Here is a 24,083-nt window from a genome sequence, read left to right as displayed (position 1 = left end):
AACGACGGGCTAATCCCAGAGTCTATTAGAGCCGAGCGAGTCACAACGCTGCCTGAAAGGCTGCAGGACTGCTTTTCTTTACAAAGCAGCAACAGATGCTGACGATTTTTCTTTGATCGGTTTCATTTATTATTTTTCAGGCCCGTTTTAATACGACACTAACATGAGGTTTTTATTATAAAATGAATGTCCTCACAATGAGCGATGAGCAAAGGAGTCGCCACCGAACCTGTGGCGTTTCCACGTTCGCCTTTATGAACATTTCACTCATGATTCATCACCTGCACCGACACATCCGGCGCTTCGTGTTTCATTTTGGATCCAACACGTTGGAGACTTCCTACCTTCAAGTGAACGTCCCAGACCTGAGCATCATACTGCTGGTGCTGAGTGACACAGAGCCCGGCCTGCTGGGCCAGTTGGGAGAACAGTCTCAGGGTTTCACCTCGGAGCGGAGCGAACACCAGCGCCATTCCCTGGTTAATAAACAAGCACAGGCTGAGTGCCGCTGTTGTTACGTCGTGAATAAAGTACATATTTTCATGCTTTACTCCTCACAACAATTGCTGTTAAGCCTCACACACACACAAACAAACACTAAGTACTGTATGGCTAGTCTTTGATTTGTACCAGGTACATGTTAGATAATAAACCCCCCAAAAAGCTCCTCTAATCCAGTCAACCCTGGAAACGCAAACACGCAAACACACGCAAACACACACACACACACACACACACACACACACACACACACACACACACACACACACACACACACACACACACACACACACACACACACACACACACACACACGCAGATGTGAATTTGTCTACTCATGAATGTGACATGTTTAAGTGCATGTGTGCGTGTGTGTGTGTGTGTGTGTAAAAAAGACAGGCGGAGAGTCGTTTGTTGTGTGAGCGCATATACATCACAAGCATCCGGCAAATGCTAAGAGGATTAGCAGCAGGTTCAAAGTTTCTTTGAAATCCTTCAGCTTTTAGTTTTATTTCATGTTGATCGTGTTATTATTGTTTTAATTAAATGGACCAAAGAGGGATGCTCACGCGGACACACACGTACAGCAGCTGCACACTGACACAACGCAATCTAACTGAACACAAAGGCGGTGAAAACAGCAGGATCACTCTGTCTGACAGATGACTTTTCATCTGTATATCCAGTAGCACCCCCCCCCCAGTCTGTAAAAGCACAGCACAAGCAAACAGACAAAATCCCCCCAGCACTAATCAGCTGATTAAGGGGATCCGGCCCACCGGATGGACCACCTTTGTCTGAAACAACAAATTAGTGCCATTAGATGGCAGAATTAATTGCTTTGTTAATTGTTTAATCAGCTTAGCAAATTATTAAATATTTGGCAAAGCTTGTTGTGGCAGCGACAGTCTGATGGCCGACACTCAAATCACATTAGCCCCCGAATTATCTCTGCTGGATTAAAGAGAGAGAGGCACGAAGGGAGACCTAGCACACAGATGTACAACAACGGGCAGATGTCGTCGGGCGGCAGCAGCTCCTGCGTTCGGCCGCAGCCGAGGCGTTGGCTGCGCAGCCGCTCGGCTGCAGCAAAACACGGGCCTTTAGTTCTTCCATTCTTCCCTCTCCACCCGTTCTTCCATCATCGTCACCCATTGCTCTGCTGCTTTTCCCCTCCCTTCCTGCATCCTCTCCTCCTTCCCCTCAGTGTCATTTTCATCTCTTTTTCATAAAGAGATATTCTCTATACCAGCCTGGCCTCTGTACTTAAAACGCACCCTCTTCCCTCAGATGAATAGAAATCTCAACCCTATCTCTTCCAGCCTTTTGCTTTTTTCCCCCCATTTGCTTTGGCTGTCACAGCATGGGGCCTTATCGCGAGGCCAAAAGGGAGAAGTTCTCTTGGATTTATGATTAAGGGAAGGCAGGAGAGAGAGAAGCGGAGATCAGAGCGATGCATTCAAGTTGCTCATAATAAGCATTGAGGCATTACATGATATTAATCCTGTCAGACTATTAAAGTCTATAGGGTTTTGAGCAAGGCCTAATTACGATTAGGAGGAGTGGGTGGTGATTTAGAGGAAGGGGTTAAGCAGAGACATATACAGTAGAATCACACACTTACGCTTGGATGCAGTAATCTCCTTATGGCATCAACCAGGCTGGATCTGTACTGGTCCAGAAACAAACTGCAACGAGAGGGAGACTCCGCTTAGAATGCATTTCCGATAGCAGCTCCAGATAAAGCAGCAGGTTATTTATTTCATTTGTTTACAAATAGATCCATCAACAGGAAGTAGGGGAAAACAATTTGCATGAGTAAGACGCTCTCCCTTTTTGTTTACGTCTGAGTTTCCATGTGTATCCAGCCTAGGCTGCAGTGGAGGCTCTGGGAGCGACGCAGAGCATCAGGGAATCGTGTACCGATAGCATCGGCTACAATAAACACAAACGCACGCACGCACGCACGCACACGCACACACACACACACACACACACGCACTAAGAACAAAAACAGTAGGAAAAATAAATAAATAATAATAATGAATATCTAGACTAGAGAGACTTTTTTTGTTAATTGGTAAATTATATGAACCAGAGAAAGAACAAAAGCATCATCTTTAACACAAAAGCCTGCTTTTATCATATGTAACATGCTTTAGATACATTGTAGATGTACATACAATGCGGATATTTATTATTTGCATTCACTTTATTTTTCAGTGCTAATCCTCAGCAGTGGCCGTCAGTCAGTTTCAACCTCTGACACCAGTAAAGCACAGCTGGACACTGACAGTTGGGATGGAGATTTGAGCAACACAAGGCCTTGCAGCCGTTTGTGTGTTTTTTTACCTATTATCACAGATGACAGTGGAGTAATTTGAATAAAACCCAACAATACAGTCCAGATTTGACATAATCCTGCACATCCGTCCAACCGGTCAGCGCAGAGACAATCTGGACACAACTTCCCAAACGCAGCCTCTGGTCTCTGCACATCCGTAATCCTGAGGCTGAGGATTGTGACGTGAACGTCAGGTGTGCTTAGCTGTTAATTAAAAAAAATCTCCTGATGATGAAATGACAAAAAACAAACCCCGCGCTCAGTGGAACCAGGATGCGTCTCCGTCCGCGTGCGTGTGTGGAGTTTATTGTTCTTCTAAGGCCAGACAGAAGAGCAAAGTTTATTTGACTTGAAAGGTGAGAGGTGTGTGTTTGGTTCATTCTGCCACAGATATCGGTTCACGCAAAGAGTGAGCGGCAAGGAAAACAAGGAAGTGAGTTCGTTGGGTGGATGCGACGGCTGAGGCCGAAGGGAAGGACAGCGTGTCACACAGAGGGCAGCAGCTCCAGACACAGAAGAAAAGGACCATTTCAAAGTGCAGCAAGTCAAACAAACCCCCACCTTCATTCATCTCCATTGTCTCACGCTGTTGGAAGAATTTCTAATAAACTGCAGGTTTAACGTAAGTCAGCCTATAGGAAAATGAACCCACTTAAACAGCAGTGGGTTCATTCACGGCCAGTAGAAGCTTTTCATGACGATGCTGAAAACTAAGTAAAGGTTTATATTATACAGGAAAAACTAAAGCACGTGCAGAAGCGTCCGGAGCAGGTCGACCATGAAGCCCCTTTAAAAGAAAGAGCACGGCTGCTGTAAAGACGGGTCACGTTAGCTTTAGCCCGTGTTTCCTGTTCCTGCAGTTTTGGCATTTAAATGTTGTCATTATTATCGTCTTCTTTCACCCTGACACATCGTACAATGCAGCATTTAGATATTTTAGAGTCCTCTTAGTTGCCGCGGGTGAGAGTTGAAGTGTTAATTGACTCCAGCTTCTTGTTCAGCTAAGAAATGCTGCTCCTTATTGTTCCCACGGCTGCGAGACTCTTCTGCAGCTGTGGTTATTACAGACTGTACCTGCTTTTCAGTGAGTTCCTACTAATATTAGTCCTCCATTCTTTAACAAATGAATCCTGAACTATCAAACACGGTGCTCACTTGTGTCTTTGCCTCTCAGCAGACAGAGCCACGCATTGATTGGACCGTCTGTCTGACACTTATAGACTTTCTAATTGAGTGTTTCCCCCTTTAAGGTCGTGGCCCAGGCTGCTCCAGGCCCATTGTCTCCTGCCGCTCCCACCCAGGGCATCCCAGCACGTCCAGTCCAACTAACTGGAGGTCAAGGGGCGCAGGGGGGGCGTGTGCGCGCACGGCAGCTATATTTGTCCAGCGAACACGCGTGTGAACGTACAGGATGCGGCCGATGCCACGAGGGGGGGGCGTATGACATCATAGGCTGAGGCTCGGTCTCCGAAAGGGAAACGGTAAAGACACAAGAATGTGCATTTCAACTGGACCAGTTGCTGCTGCTCTCCCACGCGGCGGCAGGTTTGATCACAGGCAGCGACAGAGGAACAGGAACCCTCTGTCAGGCTCTCACACCGGTCCTGCACCGGTGTCGGTCTCCGCTACTTCGATTGTGACTGTCATCGATTATACTACTAGGAATTAGATCAGCTGGACAACACAGACTGATCAGATGCTGGAGTCAGTCTCTCACAGTGATGTCACAGAGCCTCCATCAGACTCTAGCTAATCACCGGCTCAGGCTCGTTTGTTCTGCTGTTTGGGTACAGTTTGTGCTTTCACAGTGCAGGTCCAGTAAGAAGAAACAGGCTCTCATTTTCCACACAGCTTTCTGGCTCCACAGCTTTACTGTACACGACTAATTTCTTCACACTTGTTTCATACTGGGGGGTGTTTTAACCTCTGTTTGCTGAGTCACAAATTGGCGACTGCTTATAAACATGAATTATGCCGCCGGCATTTTTTTCATCAAAGGTTATTCACTGTCAACCGCGGCACTATTTCAATCAACAGCTATTGTGACCGTGAATAACAAATAAATAAAAATCACACGTAGCCGCGCCGTATACAAACCTGTGATTCAGAGCTTGAATTATATTCTTCTTGGTCGGACATCACACAGAGAAGCGGGTCACAAACAACTTGTTGGAGTGGTGCAACACGGCGAAATGTCGGCACAGGAGTGAGAGCACAAGGCTGCCTGTAACAGCGCTTCAATAACACCTGAAGCTGTAAAATCCACCCCAAGAAACTCTCCCTGACACCAGCACATAATGCACAAAGTCGCATTAAAGGCCTCCGTTCCGACCGACTCCCCGCCTTCCTTCCGCTCGTCCTTTCTCAGCGGTGGCTCCGTTGCTACAGATAGGAGCTATAATTAATCCAAGTGGGGGCTGCGCTGTTGACCTTTTCGCAGGTGATCATCACAATGATGGGCCTGTTAATCGGTCAGCCATCACTCTTCAACCACCGCCACTGCAATTAGCACTCACTCACTCACGCGCGCACGGCTACGGACGTAGAAGGGAACGCGCCGCACGACACGGAGCCACGACTGCGGTGGGAGACGGGAAATCTACAGCATCCGCAATATCGGAGATTCACACGCAATTTGCTCTGTTCTCACAGCGTCTGCTCCGATCGGTCCCGCTCGCATGTGCACAGACACCCGTCCACTGTAAAACATCCTCTATTAGCTGCCTGCTCTCCCTCTCTCTCCGGGTGCTGTACCTGACTATTACCTGTAATGACCGTGACATTACAATAATGATGACGGCGTTTCGCTCGCGCTGCACTTAGCACTCGCACGCACGCACGCACACACGGACGGAGGCCGCAGGAGTCGATTTTGCTCAGTGTTTATGAAGCTTTAAAATAGTCATGCACTTGCGGTTGGAGCAACAGCTCCAGCGCAGGCGTGTGCGTGCGGACCAGCGAGCGTGTAAATGCGGCGGAGGATAAAGGGACCCACCTAGATTTCACTTCCATGACAGCAGCAGAAGCTCAAGGTTTTGATTTAAATGCAAATAATTTATATCTTTATCAAAGCATCTAATCCCCCTTTATTCCAAATATTAGAAATTGGCATCCTCTCAGCATAATCATTGCCAATCAGCGTTTTCCAGTGATGTCATGGCGTGAGGGGACCCTGAAAGAAGTCCTGATGCAATTCAAATGGCACGATTGACTGATGCAAATATGTCACGTGTGACCGACCCCAAGATGTGAAATTCAATGACCGGTGGGCTAATTGATATGTTTATGTTGCTCGCTCTCTCCATTTCCATCTCCATTTCTGCTCCTCCCTCAACTCTCTTTATCTTCCTGTGTCTCCCTCCTTGTCAAGGCGCAATTATTTGCAATTTGCCTAAGTCATCCATTTGCTGGGACGCCGAGCATGAAAACGAGGCAATTTGGTGTAAAATGGAGGCAGGCAGGCGTCTGAGCATATGTGCGTGCGTGCGTGGACAAGGAAAGGGGACGGCGTAGGCGCCGGTGGGGGGCCGTGCAAAAAAAAAAAAAAAAAAAAAGACAGACAAGTGTGTGTCTATGAAGCTGGACTGACACATGATGATACTATGGTTGCGTTGTATTGTTGACATCCTGGTTTAGGTCAGCTACATACCAGTCCGCACACATCACAACGTCAAAGCGACTCTCTAGTGCCGAGATGTCCGACTCGCAGTCCCACCGCACCACCCTGCAACAAAAAACACACAAAGACGGGGCCGAGTTAACGTCTGCAGAGGCAGAAAGGTGCTCGTCGCACCAGACGCGCGTTCGCCTTTTGTTCTTCACCCTCCAGCACTCAGAGCTCCTCGACGCGTCTCTCTCTGACCCCCACTGTTCTTCTGCTTCAGTAGAAACATGGAGAAAGCGCTGGGCGTCAACTCTGAGATAAAGGGAGGGAGCTCCTGACACGGCACTTGACATTTGGACCATGAGAACATACACAGACGCACAGGCCACCTCCACGATGCTGCTCAATATTCACTGTTACTACTCCACTCACTTATTAGTTCAGGCATGTGTAAAAAGTTGCCCGGTTTTTCTGCTGGTTTCCCTTCATGCTCAAATATGATGAGATGCTTCAGCGACAGTGTTTGTTTTGTAGTCAGCTAAAAGTGATTTGTTAGTTTGAAGGAGCATTTCAGTCGCTGCAAATTGAGCCGTGGCACCTCAGTTTTTCTTGAGATTGTCTACGAATTACAGCATAATGTGTGTTTAGTGCAAAACAAGTGCTATTTTTTATCGCAGGTAATACATCTAAATGTTTCCTGCTAGGATTAGGTTGCTGTGGACGGCTCCACTGCTGCTGCTCACTGCTCCGCCATCGCTTTTTCCACATCATTTTCCCTCCATCTCTCAGAGTGTCAGGCAGATTGGGGGATTATTAATTAGGCATTATTAACACTCAGTAAACAAAACATTAGGCCCTGCTAGAAACACAATCTCGATTCCCAGCAGGAGGTCCCGGCATGCGCACACACATACACATCCACTGTCAACATGCCCCTCCCGCTCCCTCCCCTTGTCCAATCGCATTGTGCCCTTCACCCTCTCGTGTGGCGCAGCGATGACAGCAGGCATAATCTGAAAAGAAAACAATCAAAGTAATGTAGCCTAATTATACGTTTACTTTTTCTCCCCATCTTCCTCTCGTGTTAATATGCACAGGAGGGAGAAATGGAGAGAGGGAGTGAGAGGAGAGGTAGGGGAGCAAAATGCCTTTTTTGCACTAGAGACAACAATTAACTGTGCTTTAGTCCGTCCTACCGCACGAGGTGAGTGTACGTGTTGTGGGACATTCTCTCGATGGTTTCTGGATGAGAACTCCTTCACAAAAGCTAATCATTTTGCTTGGATTGCTCTGCGCAAAAGAGCAAACTTCTACTTCAACGAGTGGGTTTTACAGTAGACAGCACTTCCAGATTTATTTCTATTTTAAATCAGCATTTAAAAAAACTAAACTCACTAATCAAAGAAAGATTCAATTTAAAGTTTAAATCAGCTGTGAGGATCAGAGTGACTACAATACAGATGTGGTTAGGGTTTCAAATACTTAAAACACTGTGATTAAACTCCACATCATGCTGCTCTGTCCTGATGCTGCGTTTGCCACAAAGTGAAAAGCATTTGGACAACATTGCTCGTTCTTCATGCAGCTGCTTTTCATACGGTTCTGTGATCCGGGTCTCACCTGGCAGAGACGTGTGTCGACCCAAACTTTCCTGCTTGCCGATTCTTGTTGATCAGGTCTCGCACATCTGAGGTTCCAGGGTTAAGGATTATTGACATATTTACCACATGTTTAAAACTCCAACGATCTGAATCCTATGAAACTGAGAAAACTGGAGCATTTCACCACTGCAGGCAGTGTTTAAATAAAGAACAACTGTTTGTCAAGTAGCTGAAAAGCGGATGATCAAACTTCATTCGTAAAGTTCCAATCAGCAAAGACGATCGCGGTGGAGATCCTTCCTGCAGAAGCAGATCACAGCAGCATCTCGCAGAATCAATAGGAAGGCTTTTAACTGGGGATATACAAATGTTCAGAGCGCGAGAACACACACACACAGGCTGATGAATGCACACAAAGGCAGCGCGATTGATGTCAAGTTGTCTATTAATACACTGACTTGAAGAGCTCCGAAGCAATTCAATTAGGATTGCCTTGTCTTTAAAGCACGCAAAGAGCTGAGACAAATCCAATCAACAAAGACGGAGCAAGACAGAGAGAACGTGCGATAAGTTGATGGATAGATTGATAGCTGGAGAGCCAATCCAAAATAAAAGAGACTTCTAATTAGAGATTACACTGTATGACGTACATTCATGCATATTTGTATGTCAGAACAGAAATAGAAACAGCAAAATGACCGCAGGAAGCTGTGCAACAACATGTTATGCATGAGGATGGACGGAGCAGAGCAGCTTAATGTAATCTCATGAACAGCACCACTGGGGGAAAAGTCAGCACACACGGAGCCGAAAGTCGAAAACACACACACAAATAAGGAGGAAGGAGCAATTTTGATCAGTATTGAGCATTAAAGTGGAGGAATATTTGCTCCCATCACTTAAAGTAGACAAGTAGCAGCCAATGACATGCATCAATCATTCTTAATGGAACATTTCAATTGATTTTTCAACGTGAGTATTCAAGGTCACAGCAAAGAGTTACTCGTCTCTGTGGTGCGTGTGCTGCTTCACTATGAACGCGCGCAACAACTTCTTAAGAAAAGTCTCTTTTCGTGACTAAATTACATCCATTGTTTTTCTGAATTATCTCATCTATTCCAGTGTATAAAAATCCACCGTATCGCAGCCCGCTATCTCTTTCCATTGTAACACGAGCCGCACAGTGAGACAAACAAGGGTCATTAGCACAAGGCCAAGGCCAAGGCTTTCCTCAGGGAGAGGAGAGAAAGTGCACAGGCCACTTTCACTCAAATGCAGATTATGCATCTTTCTCAACCCTCACTCTCGCCTTCTGTGCGAGTTTGATCCATTCTCGCTACGAGTTCAGTCTCAATGCGTTTGTTCCGCAAAACAAAGCAGTTGGTCAATGGTGCATTGTTTGTGTGGCAAAGTGCGAGAGTGTGTGTTTTACAGGCTCCATAATGTTATTGTTGGGTCTTATTGTGATCAGTAAAGGAGCATTGTAGCCGGCCGACACAGATATTGTGAGCACGGCTAAATATGGAAGTTCCACATCGGTCAATGGGGAAGAAGTGTGTATTTACGTTTCCTGCTTTTGTAAAACAGCCTGAGCAAATCTGAGCATCTTTTTTTCTAGTCTGTGTAGTGGTTGAGTGACTGTACGGTAGTGAGATGTGAAAGGATGGGAGAGGAGGGAAACGAGAAAAGGCATAAAATGTAAATGTGGTAGACAGAGCTGATCAATAACCCACTCTGGAGCAAATCTTGGTTAAAAAGAAAAACTCACCTAAAGATCTGTCCTAAAAGCTTAATTATAGTCCTAAACCGCACCCACATAAAAAACATTTTAAACAAACCTTGATTGTTCCTACTTCCAAAATACTCATCACGCCGTGGCCCCGGCCTCAGCATTAGACGAAGTCTCAAAGTAAAGCTGACAGGATGGTAATTACTGTGCTCTTAACTTGGCATTGTGGGCAGCTGGGATTGGTAGATGCCACGTTGAGCACTGGTGCTGGGTATTTGTCACCGTGGGTGCCTGTTCTGCCGCTTCGGCGTGGAAAAAAGGGAGGTGGACGGATTTTCTTTCTTTGCTCCGAGCAAGGGTGTACTTTCAGGAATGAAAATTAACAATACCAGAACAGTTTGTGATCCCTGCATAGTTAAACCACAGGGGTTTGACTGATTGCTAAACATTATCACAGTCTATGTCATAAAAACGTATAAAAAAAAACACATATGTACTCGTGCAAGGTGAAATTTATTCCACAAAAGAATAAATGCCGGTCCTGTCCAACTAGCAAACGTTCCATTTGAAACCTTAATGGAAAAGAAAACTCGCAGAAACAAATCAATACGCGCGCATGTAAATAAATGTGAGCCAGAGCAGCGAGGCAGGGGGAGAGAGGGCGGCGGGAACGGGAGAGAGGACGATGAAAGGATACTCTGAATGGACTTCTCGTTCCCATCTGATAGCAGGACTTCCTTCACGTCAGCACAAACGGCAACCTGAGAAACAGAGGGACAGGAAAGAGAAGGGAATGAAACAACACGGAACAAAAGAACCAAACGCAAAGCGCCCTCGGATGAAGCAAACACCTCAACACACGCACACACACACACACAATAATGACATAACCATATCTACAAAGCTTCACTCTTGGCAGCCTGGCCGGCTCCGCCCTCTCTCTTCATTGCTCCCTCTCCTCGCTGCCATTTCCCTCTTTATCTTCACCCCATTTTTATGTCTGCATTATTTTAATCATTCAATCAAATCAGTCAATACTTTTATCATTGTGGCGAGCGGTGGGGGCTGCTATCTTGCTATCACTCTGTTCAGTAATTGCATTGTGACAGGGGATGATGGCAAGCGCAGAGCCTTTTCATTTGAAGCTGGGTGTTTATCGGGCTGAGCCATCACTCCGTTCGCCGCTGTCACTCTGCACTCAGCTTGCCGGGCCTGCCTGATGCCCTTCATATAACTTTGCGGCGCAGACTATGAGAGACGAGGCGCGGGAGGGAGACGGGAGAATGGACAGAAAGCTTTGTGCCGCACTGTGTCTCTGTGTGAGGGAGATATAGATAGAGAGGTGTGTGCCTTACTATAACCTCATCTTTTCACGCTCTCTTTTCCTTACAAATGCATTTTTATATCAGCAAATGTGCGTCAGGCCGTCAATTCCTGTTAAGGACCATGCGTGTGCAAGTACACATGGGTGAGGGTAAGTGCAAGTAGCTATTGTGCTGTTATGCACACAAATACGCGGTGTGGCCGATTCAATAAAGTCTCTGTCGCATGCAGCACATGCAGAGTAGGAACATTTCTTAACACGTATGCAGTCACCCACAATGATACACACATGCTCACGAGCTGCAGGGTGTGTGAGGGGGTCACTGAACACTTTGCAACACCAGCTGCTCAAATGGAGGAAGGGGCCTCCAGGCAGAGCCAGAGCAGCCCGATGAAAGATCAGAAGCCCAACCTGGCAACCCATTAGCGCCACTATTCCTAAATATGCACATATAGCTCGTAAACATCTGGAAATTAGATCAAAATGCCTAATTAGACTCATAATCATCTAATAACATTGAATGAAAACTCAAAACTAAGATCTAAAGATGAGTTTTTAGTCGCCTCAGGCCTGATGTGGGTTGCTGATGGATGCCTTGTACTCTCTCTGTCCTCTTCTAACACGGTATGAAGAGCAGTGAGCTGCTATAACTTCATGTCACACCGTCCTATTCTCCCAACCCGACCTCTACAGTGCAGTTTAACACGGCAGCGCAGAGAGACGCGTGACGGCAGAGGAGATAGTGTAGATGAATAATTAATGAACGCTTCACGGGAACAACCGAGACAAAAAAACTTGAATGTGGTGTCGGTGACGGCTGACGGAGGGAGGAGGAGAAGGAGACGTGTGAGGGAAGGATTCTATCTCAAGCCACCAATGTCAAAACACGGTGTATTGACTGCCAACGAGATAAAACCAGGCTCTCTCTCTAACACACACACACATGCACGCACGCACGCACACACACACACGCACACACACACACACGCACACACACACGCACGCACACACACACACGCACACACACACACACACACACACACGCGCGCACACACACACACACACACACACACACACACACACACACACACACACACACACACACACACACACACACACACACACACACACACACACACACACACACACACACACACACACACACACAGCAGATCGATAGGACCTGCTACGTGCAGGCGTCCCTACACCCTGGCTAATAAACCCTATGACAGACTGGTACCTGTACAGTAGATCTGCCAGTCTTACGCAGCTCATTCTCCAACTACAGCGTCAGCTCATACAGAAAATTCAATGACATTTCATCCTATTTTTTGCAGGTCTGACCTCAACTCAAGAAAATTAAATAGTTTGCAATATTGCTGCTCCTTCACTCAACTCAACCACATTCCCTCTGTAACCTTGGGCGTTTTGAAAGAAGGACCATTTTAATAAATTACTGAGGAATTCCTTACGCTTCCGGATAAAAACTCTTGTTACTGTAGATGATCTTGTCTTTTGCCCAATAAACAGGCTTTGTTGAGTTTCGTGTTGCTTAATTCCCCATAAAAAATGCAGCCACGAGAAAGACGCTGTTGATGTATTAACAACTATGGCATTTGTGTGATAAATATAAATCATAAAGGGAACGAGAATGAAAGGTATGTCAAGGAAAGTAAGAACTTTCAACAGTCTTTACACTTACGTACTACAATAAATGTTCTGCCCATAGGACACCACCTGCTGTCCTTCCCAGTTTGGGCCAGAATCCATCAAGCAGCTGCATGTACATTAATATTAATTCCAGCTAATACACACATCATTGCTCAGTCGTGCAATTATTCCGACATATGTAGAGAATCCAGGCTGATCTACTGTAGCACACAGGATGTCTGTATACAGTATTTAAAGACCCCTTGAACTGTTCACTAGGAGCTCCAGCCCTGAAGCATCCTGGCAAAAACAGCTAAACACAACTTCAGCCCTGTGACAAAAACAAAAGTCTAGTAATGTCACAAAATAAGTTAAGACGTGCCCTTTAATGGTCTCAGGGGTAAATGAAAAACAAACATGGACTTGTGATGCAAACACACATGTACAAAGTAGTGAATTACAGCATATGAACAGGTGTGGACTCCAGTGCTGTGGGTCAGTTTCATGAGGGAAGTGTGTGTGTGTGTGTGTGTGTGTGTGTGTGTGTGTGTGTGTGTGTGTGTGTGTGTGTGTGTGTGTGTGTGTGTGTGTGTGTGTGTGTGTCTCACTTACCATCAGGCCCGCGAGGCAAGTCATACCTCCTCCCAGCTCACACACCGCACCCCTGAGAGGGCGAGAGGGAGAGAGACGGATGAGTGGAAACGAGATTGGCCGTGCTGAGCCAAAGCTTGGGGTTCAGCCCACAGTGGAGGCCGTACAGGCCTGCACACACACGTCCAACATACACAGCGGGGTAAGAAATATCAATTCAGCCATCAACCTTAGGGCTGAATACTGAACACTGAGACGCACGAGCTCAATCAGCGGGAAATCTGGGAAAGCACACACGGTCTCAGGGCCTGAATGCTCATTCAAGCCCTCTCTGCATCCTCCACCTCCTTTCATCTCACCTTCCCTTCCATCTTTACCCCGTCCTCTTTCATCCCTCCCAGCCTCCCTCCCTCTCTTGCTGACCTTCACTAGGCGGCTCTGATCAATACCCCTCTCTTCCTCGCCTCCCGCCTCTTGAATGTTAAAACAGGAAATCAAAGGGTGACGTTCCACCTTGAGTGGAAATCAAAGGTGCCTGGGTGCCTTTCAGGCCCGTGCCGCAGGGCAGGCCGGCGCTGAGCAGACGAGAGCGGGGAAAGAGCAGCTCAAAACAACACAGCGTGACATGGAAAGGTACAGAATGACACCAGCCCAGCATTTACCCCAGGACCCAGTCAGAAACAAAACAGAGCCATTAGGGTGCATTAACTATGCGTCCATACAGAAAGAATAAAGTATTTGGAAGTACAGTTACATAAATGGATCCCAATTACGATAAGTGTGATCCTTATTGATGTACAGTAAGTACTTGTTAGTGTAAATAGAGTGTATTGATGACGGAACGCCAGGAGTCAGAAGGTTAAAACAGGAGGAACTACTCACTTGAACATGTGGCGTTTCTGCAGACAGTAATGAGCCATCACCTCCTCCGACGGCCAGACACCTGGAGCAGAGGAACCAGGAGAAGGTCCGTCAGACCGGGGAACCTTTAAATGAAACCGTCTGTGCGGCGAAACGCTTTGATACCAATTTCTACACATCAAGACACATTATTATTGATAAATAAACCCAAATAAATACAATGTGTGTTCAGTGAAACGTAATTGGATGCATTGTGTTTTCCAGCCTGTGTTCATTGCTTCTCTTGTGGTTTCCACTTTGCCTGTGATCCAAGGCTCCTCTGTCTCTGTTTGTCTATTTTAAATCCTTGCAACACACTCCCTCATTGTGCACCGTGCGTGTGTGTGTGTGTGTGTGCGTGTGCGTGTGTGTGTGTGGACAGGGGGTCCAGTGGGTGATAATCACAGCGTGCAGGCCTGTCTGGCTTATCACCTACTGTCAGCCCTTCTCCTTCTGCTGTGCATGTAACACACACTGACGCACACACACGTGCGCGCCAGCTGATGCATTTTGCCGCTCTCTCAACACACACACGCACAGTTAAACACACTCATAGTAGATACACACATCTTGGCAGTGGAAGAAGTAAACATTCATTTGAATAAAACTTCAGCTTTTTGCTTCTGGCTTTGAATGAGAAGGTTTAGCTCGGCGCCGCCCGTGCGCGCGTGTGTGTGTTTGCGTGCAAGTGTGCGTTTGTGTGTTTTGCTCGCGTGTGCACATGGAGGAGTTGTTGAGAGAAGAGAATGGGGGGGGGGGGGGGGGATACAGAATGAGTTTGGTAAAGCAAAGAAGTGAGGGAGACAGAGATAGAAAATGAGTGAGGTAACAAGAGAGGAGCAGGGAGGGAGGCTTAGGGGGAGAGAATAGGTGGTAGTCGATACAGTAAGCGGCTTACAGGCGGTCTCTCTTCACCTCATGGGGCAAACATCACTGCTCTCTCAGTCTATCTCTGCCTCACGCTCTCTCTCCTTCCTCTCGCTCCGCTCCACCAAGATTAGCTCAAGCAAGCAGGATTTAATAATGCCTATTGATAAAATGTCCAAATATTCCTTTTCGCCACACACACACACACACACACACACACACACACACACACACACACACACACACACACACACACACACACACACACACACACACACACACACACACACACACACACACACACACACACACACACACACACACGCTGCCGTGTGTGGAGTGTTCTAGCCGTTATTTCCCTCCAGCTCCTCATGAAGTTTCACCCGTCCGCCTCTGCAGCAGCTGCATGTTGAGCCACATCAGCCCCCGGTTCACTCATTATGCTTCTACAGCTGGTGCAAAAGGAAATGTCTCCATGTTAAGTACAATTAAGACACCAAGTCATTCAGTGACTACTGTATGTGAACCAGTGTTTTAAACTGCCCCCCCTGCGTTCATATGAAACACATTTAGGGTGGTTGCATCCTCTCCCTGTGAAGCAACAGTTCCTGCTGCTTTAATCCTCCACAGAGTCCACACCACCATGACACTTGACATCAAGGCCCCCAACGTCTGGGGGACATGAACAGTGGAGGGTGGTAATGTGGCATGGAACTGGATGTGACCCACCTCACATCAACAGAGGCAGAAAAAGACGACCGATGATATCGTCGATCTACTTTTAGAGGAGAAGCTTCTAACAGATTGAGGTCCTGTTCTGAAGAGAAAAACCTTTCTCAGATTGTGTGCTTTCAGTGTTTCTATGTTTCCCTGAAGGAAGCAGACACGTATGCAAACAACAACACACACCAAAATGCCCCAAGGCTTTGTATATATATATATATATATATATATATATATATATATATATATATATATATATATTACAAAACACGACACACGATATATATATATATTACAAAACACGACACAACACTGAGGTAGACATCATCAGGCAAGCACTTATTCCATTGATTCCATTTGTTCTAGTAATGAAGTGCCAACCTGGTGTAACTGCAATACTGACGACTACACCTTCAGATTAACTGGCTTTTCAACCAAGCTATGTGCTTGTGTGTGCGTGCGTGTGTGTGTGTATGTATGTGTTACGTAAAACTCTCTCTCTCTCTCTCTCTCTCTCTCTCAGCATGCACCTAGGCTAACTCACACACACACACACTAAAGCATATGTGAATCTGATGGTTAATCCCAGACTCCAATAACATTAACAGCCTAAGGTGATGTGTGTGTGCTTGTGTGTGTGTGTGTGTGTGTGTGTGTGTGTGTGCGTGTGTGTGTGTGTGTGTGTGTGTGTGTGTGTGTGTGTGTGTGTGTGTGTGTGTGTGTGTGTGTGTGTGTGTGTGTCTTAGCCTAGGTGCATGCCTGCAGGTGTGATAAGTGCGTGGCTCCTGTTTGTGTGTGTGCCTCCCAGGTAAGACTGCACTGTAGGAAATGAAGGGATCAGGAGTGGAGAGCAGATTAAGCTTCCTGAGGATAATGAAATTATTCCTCACCTTCAATTACTAGATGAGGAATGAAAGCAGTTTGTGAAGTGTGCTCACACACACACACACGCACGCACACACACACACACACACACTCAGTTATCAGTCCTCCACGCTAAACCTCATCATTGCGTTATCCCAAAACAATAAGGTTGTCTGCTACACACTGTTAGCTCGCACCTTGCTACTGCTGAGCAGACACAGTGCTTTGTGACTGTAGGTCTATGGCAGCGCTCCTCATCCGGTTCAGTGGATGCTGGGGGCTGTTGATCCACGCTGTGGCACCAGGCTAAGGAACTTTCTAACCTTCATATCCCACATTCTCCAAGTGTTGGAAACTAGACAGGAGGTGGAACTGGCTACTGTGGGGCCACTTCACACATGTAGAGGGGCCCGGGTGCTAATTAATGCGGGTCATCTAACATTTAAACACCAAACCAAGACGAGCTGAGAGATAAGTCACTTGCTCTAGTCTCTGTCCCAAAAATTAATCAAGGACAGTCTGAACACTTTCATTTCAAAGATAAGGGGATCTGTTTACTGAGCTTGTGCCAGTAGCACTGTTGATCACTGCTTCTGAGACGGCTCAAACCTCCACCAAGTCTTTATGCATTTTAAATGTTAAAGGGCAGAAGGTCTTCTGTGCGACCGACATCATTTAAATCGACCCCAACATCACTGAACATAGCAGCACAAAGGTAGGACTAACCACTTCCCTTTGCTCATGTATTCACAGTTACACAACTGGGACTTCATTCAACTGTTTTTATCAACAAAGCATGAATTTATCTCCGTTTCATTCCTCTCTAAGGAAGAACGTGTCAGTTTTTGGCCCTTTTTTTGACCATATTCTGTCAGGCCTCCCACTGAAGATGCTGCTGTATAACAGTCAAGAAGTAAAATGAAGGAGTAGAGAAGCACATTGATGAGGAGGAAGATGCTCAGGTCGCAAAATGATGTGAAATGGGAGAAAGTTTTAAAGGGAAGAGCAGAAAAATGGTGGGGAGTGGGAGACAGTGGGAGTTCAAGCAGAGCTGAGGCAGGCAGATGAGAGAAGGGGGGAATAACAGGAGAAAGGAGCAGAAGTGGAGCTGGAGCGAGGCACCGAGAGGCGTGGCCCAAACAAAGAGGAGGAACGAGAGGCAGAGAAGTCATGAGAACACGGTGAGGACGGTGTCAAGATGAGGTTAAGTGGGCCGAGATTCTGCTTTGTGCACTCACATACACTCGTGTCTCTATCAATGTTACATAGTGATACACGCAAACACACACGCTTTCCCCTCAGGCCCAGCATGACTTTAGGCTCCATGGTTCTCTGGTGGTGATCCGTCTCCACATTAAGGGAGGCCTCAGATAATTCCTAAGCCTCCTCCATGGCCGATCCAATAAGGGATAAGGCTCTCGGCTGGCCATGATCAACTGACAATCTGTCCTCTCACACAGCTACTTTAGTGGAGGCCAGGATTACCCCGGCCAGCGCACACGGGTTACACACAGTTCACAAAACCCAGCTGATGTGTGCATGCATGCATGTGAAGACAAAGTGGCGAACGGCTGGACACCTGCATAGATGGCGTCAGTCCACTGTGAGGCATGTGAGGAGGGGACTGACATAAAGAGTCCAAGCAGTTTTTGTTGAAACTAATTCATTTGGTCAAAGATTGTAAGAATGGATCTGTCAATGATGGCTCTTCATCCAGCCATCGGCGCGACTGGAGCAAAAGTATTTGTTGCAGGCACTGGCTCTCAGGAGTCGTCAGGCCGTGTCTGAACTGGGTGTCGGTTTTGCTACGGAAACACATTAGAGCCATTTGATTTTCCAGCAACCTCTCGAATGTGATTAAAAAGCAAAAACACGTTCAAACTTTGACTGCAAAGATGTATTACGTGTCAAGGCCTAAGAGTTACAACACTACTACTACTACTAATAATAATAATAATCCCAGATTGAGTCAGGCTTTCAAAACGCTTGAACTATTAACAGCATGTTAATAATAGCAGCAATTATGAACTGATGGCTCTTTCCAGCTGCTATGGTAAACACACCTGCTGTGAATAGGCAGGTCAGATAGCCTATTCGCCTTTCACCACAAGAGCCAGGCCGAGCGTGATAAGCATCGACATTCTAGCCAACAGAGTCTGCCTTGGAGACACTCCTGATCCCTTTTTCCATTGGAATAGGCTCATTTTAGCACGCGCACACACACACACACACCCACACACACACACACTTGGAGGACTGACTGTGCAGCGCTTCGATAAGCGTGGCCCTTCTCTTTCTCTCTCTGAGTAAACATCGTTTTGGATTAGGCAGAGTATAATGAGAGCAGGGGGCTATCTGCCCACCACGCCTGCATTGTGGCCTCCCGCTCCTCTCTGAGGGGGCCAGGACCAATCTTTACTCTGCTATTTATCCCCCTCCTCTGATAGCTTACTTATCTGCAGCAAAATGCCAGGGCTGACTGCCTGTCTAACTGCCCCTATAACTGTCAGCTTGACTTCTGCTGGGCCTGCTTCTCCACCTGCCTGTCTGTCATCGCGCCTCCAAGCAGGATGCAGGAAGAGCGAGAGGACGAACGCACCACTACGTCCGGTTTTACACCCCCCACCCCACCCGTCCCACGTATCTGCCCACACGACGAGATTTTGTTGTGGAAAATTAAAATAGATTTGAAAGTGAAGCACTAAATCTAGTCAGTGAAGAAGCAGCGGGGAAAGGACCCACCAGAAACCAGCAAAGCAGACGTACAGAGAGAGAGAGAGCGATCACATGAGCACGTAGTCGGCAGAAGAATTTGGGACAGGAGGAGGCAGAAATAAAAAAAAAAAAGGGACTTTGACGTGTGGCTAATAGACATATCAGCACTGAGGTGTGGGGTTTAGCTGGCAGGCGAGAGCTCTGTAGCGCTTCATTCATTGATTAGCATACGAAGAGTGGCATGAGGCCGCATGACAACCCCAGATTACAGCCGACACGCACGCACAATGTAGATGCCCAGATTGCATTTCTCTCCTTCCTTGTAGAAAGGCAAGAATGTCAAATTATAGGGTGTCACCTGCACCGCGCTATCTGGTGTCTGGAATGTTAATGTATAAACAATTAGGACAGGAGAAAGAAAACGGGGGGACCGGGGTGATTGAGAGGATGGAGAACATAGGGGGACCGATGCGTCGCAGGCGAAAGGCATCAAACAGGGAGGAGAAAAATAAAGTTGGCGCGAGGAGGACGGGAACAGGACAGCAGAGATTAAAATGACTGATGACAGGTTCTGGTTTCTGCACTCAAACACTATTATAAATACAGTATAGGGAGACATGACAGCCGCTGCCGAGCTCTCCCCGTCTTTATCTGGCAAATATCCTCTGTAAATATGAACAAAAATGATTTGGAATATGCTTTATACACGTCTCCTTCCATTTTAAAACGATTCAAATAAATACAAACCGTGAACATTTCAAATTTAAAGAACGGTCAGTACCCAGTTACTGCAAGGGTTGTTTAGGGTAGAAATTTGTACCCACTAGTCATTTCAATACAAGTGGCGCCATATTTGACGCCAAAAACACGGGTTGCCTCCACTCAAATTGGTGCCCTGGACCGGTCTCCCTTAAAAACTCACTCCTCAAACGAGCCCCATCTCCAAATAAATGAGTGTGGAAGCCGCACACAGCACAACAACAGCGGAGGCGTCGTCCTGGTGAGTGTGTGACACGAGCAGCTACAAGAAAACCACCTGTACCTGACAATGCTCCATCTGCAGCTTTAGTGTCTCATTTGTCCACACACGTTTTCATGAACAATGTCTGTAAATTGATGATTCCTAAATGATACAACAAATATGTATGTGACTTATACAGACATTATTGAAGTAATGTCTAATTTCCTGTTAAAAGCCTGTTCACTGACTCTGCAGACTGACTCTTCATCTATAAATACTTTGACAATTGTGAGTCTTTATTTGTGTAGCAGCACTTGACTGACAAAGTCAAACTGTTTGAACAGACCTGACAACACACTACTGTACATAATGAGCAAGTCACTTAGTTTTCCTAAAACATGTTTGTTGTCAGACGCTGGACGTTGTCACGTTGACGTGAAATGGCCGCACCGGCTTCTACACCAACGCTGATGTGACTCATTGTGACTTCACAGTAAATTTACACGTTTGTTGTCGCACAAATACAGTAGGAGTGAGCTGCAAAATGTTGCGCACATACAGTGCCCCATCAAAATTCAAAGAGCGAGACCCGGGCGAGGGGAGAAAAGGATATGCTCATGAAGAGTGACAGAGACAGGGAGTGGGTGAGACGGGAGGGAGACAGGAATCACATCCAGGCGTCTGCCCAACAACTGCCCTGATGCCTTAAACATGAGAGCAGCTTTCCCATCTCCGTGAAGAGGTAGGTGAAAACAAAATGCAGGAGCGAGAGAGCAGGAGGGTGGGGGGGTGAAGGGGGACGGTACGAAGACAACTGAATATGGAAGTGGAGCCTTTACAGTTCTGTTAATTAAATAATGAACATCAACAAATCATTTACAGCTTAAGGATGTTTCTGAAGATGCTGACACAGCGTAATGCTCAGGGTGCGAGTGTGAGCTGGAAGTAAAGGTGGTTCATGGAGCGGAGGTTGAAGCAGACACACGGGGCTCTGTCACTTCACTCTATTTAACTGAAATAAACTGAACTGCTGTGTATGAACCTGCCACCAGAGGCCAACAAGTGTGTGCGTCTTACTTGCGTCGTGTGTGCGTCTTACTTGCGCTGCTACTTCTGCTGGGATCTCATCCGTCCCGTCTGGTTCCATCAGTGAGTTGTGTTTTGCTGCATTTTACTGCTGGTTGTAAAGGAGCAATGGAGGACGAGTGGAGATTTCCCCAGTTTCCACCTTCCAGGTCTCCAGGACTTACACTTATCCCCTCTGTAAACGTGTCACATTTACATGCGACTACCGGGCAGACGCTCGCTGGTCCTCTCAATCAAGGCCATTATCACACTAGGTCCATGGGTCCGACCAACGAGCAGCAGCATTGTCAGTATGTTTCCTGTCCTCTCATCTCTCCACTCCAGCTCCCCTCCATCCGCCGCCGCCGCTCTCTCACTGCATTTACCTCAGCTGCCACATGGGGAATTAAGTGATATGAGGAAAGGCTTCTAGCTGAGCTTAACTGCATTACAAGAACAGGTAATACACCCTGAAAGTGTGCGTGTGAGAGAGCAGGAGGACAGAAGGTGGAGGGACGAGGGGATCCGGAGCGAGCAGCAGAAAGACAGAGCAAAACGGGGAGAGAGCGGGCGAGCGAGGAGGAAAGAAAGGGGGTCTTAAGTGAATTGTCAACTCAAACGCTCTAATCATAGAGAAAGCCCTGGACAAAGAGCACCCACGGACGCCAACGGAGCACACCCAGGGGACAAGCAAAGGCCACTTAGCCCTACCTGACTCCGCTCTACCTCCATCTAGCCGCTCCTCTCACCGTCGGCAGGTCTTTTCAAACTAGTGCCTTCCACAACACTCCAGAGAGAGCAGAAATTAGACAAAAACGGAGAAACATGAGGTAAATGTTGCTATATATACACTAACATACGCAACATACAGGGAGTTGCTTGAAAAAGACTGATTTAATCCCATTCAGATAAGAAAGATGCTCCTTCTCTCTTCCTCGCTGGCCATTAGAAGCTCCACAGGGACCTGCAAAGTCTGACTGGTGGCTCCCACAGAGCTAGGAAGCCATGATGGCTCCATTCATGGGTCCTGCTAATGCTAACGCTAATGCTAAAGGTTGCTCGGCTCCGCCCGTTACTGTGCTTGGCACTAGGCTTGCTGTAAAGGCGTCTGCTGCAGAAAAACAAGCCGATTCTTAGGCATCTTGCAGTTCGAAGCGACCGGAGGCTCAGGGTTCATTTTGGTTGAAAAGGGATGTTTGTGTCAGCATTCAGCCAGTAGCACCAAACCCGGGCGCAGCGAGGGAGGCTGGGAGAAAGACACCAGGTTCCGCTCAAAGGATTCCATTTGGAGTCATGGAAATGTTTGTCCTCGCGCTCGCAGGCTTCTCGGCGTTTGTTAAGCTGCAAACAGGCAGCGCTCACATCTAAACACCCTGCCATGAAGGTCGGCAGGTTCGCCCGTCTCTGCAGAGCGCCGCTAAAGCTCCATCACCGGAACCACCGGCTTCCTGCTCGCCGCCTGGGTCAAGGTCCACGTCATCCAAAGTGACAGGTTTTAGAAAGGTTCCTTCGGTTCCAGATCTTTCATTTTGCTGTTATTGAGGCGAGTGAGCTGCTGGAAACATCCAAAGCTTTAGAAATAGTTTGGTTTTATATTCTGGTCCTGATCTGTGCCACAACACAAGATGTATCTTATATGAAGTTTGATTGAATCTACTTCGCTCCAAAACGTGTCTTCCCACTGTGACCTACAGTAATAAATCTAAAAGTAGGTGAGTTGGAGCTTTAATGACTGGTAGGATGGGGAGGAAAAGTACCAAGGTTCAAACTGGTTTCTGAATTACAGGACTCTGCCCACGATGCTAATGATATTTTCCTTGGTTTGTTGTTTCTGTCTGTGTTTGGGATGATGTCGTCGGGTTGAACTGACATGCGCTGTTTGATAAGTGACAAATCAGTGACAGGAGCTGACGGACAATAGCCGGAGATAGAGCCGTGAGATGAGTTCAAGGGAGGAAAGTAAGCACACACACACACACACACACACACACACACACACACACACACACACACACACACACACACACACACACACACACACACACACACACACACACACACACACACACACACACACGCGCGCAGGGTCAGTAATTGAGTGGGAGGGATAAGCTCTCCCTATTCTTTCTGCCTGCCTGTCCGCCCTCTGTCTCGCTCCCGCACGCTCACACAAGCACGTGCGCACACACTGTAACACACCAGCCACCCCATCATCACCCAACAAGAACAATTTGTTGCCACAAATTACCACCATGGGTTAGGACAATGTCAGCTGTCAGTCAGAGCACACAAGGCCTGTCATCGGTTTTATGGTCGCCAGCGGTTACGGCCTCTGCTGCTTCGTTAGTGAGATGATTTACTCTTTATGAGCTTACGCTGCAAATTCGCGTCTAGACAAAAACTTACTGGGATGTACACACATCCAAAGGCAGCAGGAAAACACATAACCCAAAACAAACTGTTTTGCTCCACGCAAACGCGTACACAGACAAATACAGACACACATGGCCTTGAATAAAAAAGCAATATAAGATAGAGAATAAAAATGCATTGGTGCTGCCCCATATCAGGCAAAACAGAGCAACACTGAGATTAAGCGTCATACTGCTGAAGGAGAGAAACACAGATGTGAATAGTGAAAGGC

The 24,083-nt window shown here is 46.9% G+C and overlaps 1 protein-coding gene across 6 annotated transcripts in view; it reads right to left on the bottom strand.

Annotated features, from left to right (window-relative positions):
* camkmt (calmodulin-lysine N-methyltransferase) overlaps positions 1-24,083 on the bottom strand; it is a 62,276-nt gene that overhangs the window by 5,733 nt on the left and 32,460 nt on the right. For 5 of the 6 annotated variants that reach the window (XM_029174840.3, XM_029174843.3, XM_029174842.3 and 2 more), the window contains 7 exons: positions 14,227-14,287; positions 13,366-13,417; positions 10,477-10,540; positions 8,070-8,136; positions 6,495-6,569; positions 2,126-2,189; positions 345-476 (listed from right to left, as the gene is read on the bottom strand). In XM_029174840.3, coding sequence (XP_029030673.1) covers positions 345-476; positions 2,126-2,189; positions 6,495-6,569; positions 8,070-8,136; positions 10,477-10,540; positions 13,366-13,417; positions 14,227-14,287 — 515 coding nt within the window. The remainder of the gene's footprint in view (positions 1-344; positions 477-2,125; positions 2,190-6,494; positions 6,570-8,069; positions 8,137-10,476; positions 10,541-13,365; positions 13,418-14,226; positions 14,288-24,083) is intronic. The other variant, XM_055502492.1, reaches the window with a different exon arrangement.

The sequence above is a fragment of the Betta splendens genome, chromosome 15 (genome assembly GCF_900634795.4).
Source record: "Betta splendens chromosome 15, fBetSpl5.4, whole genome shotgun sequence".
Classification (NCBI taxonomy): Eukaryota; Metazoa; Chordata; class Actinopteri; order Anabantiformes; family Osphronemidae; genus Betta; species Betta splendens.
The sequence above is the reverse complement of the archived record's forward strand: the minus strand, read 5'-3'. Positions and strand labels throughout refer to the sequence as shown.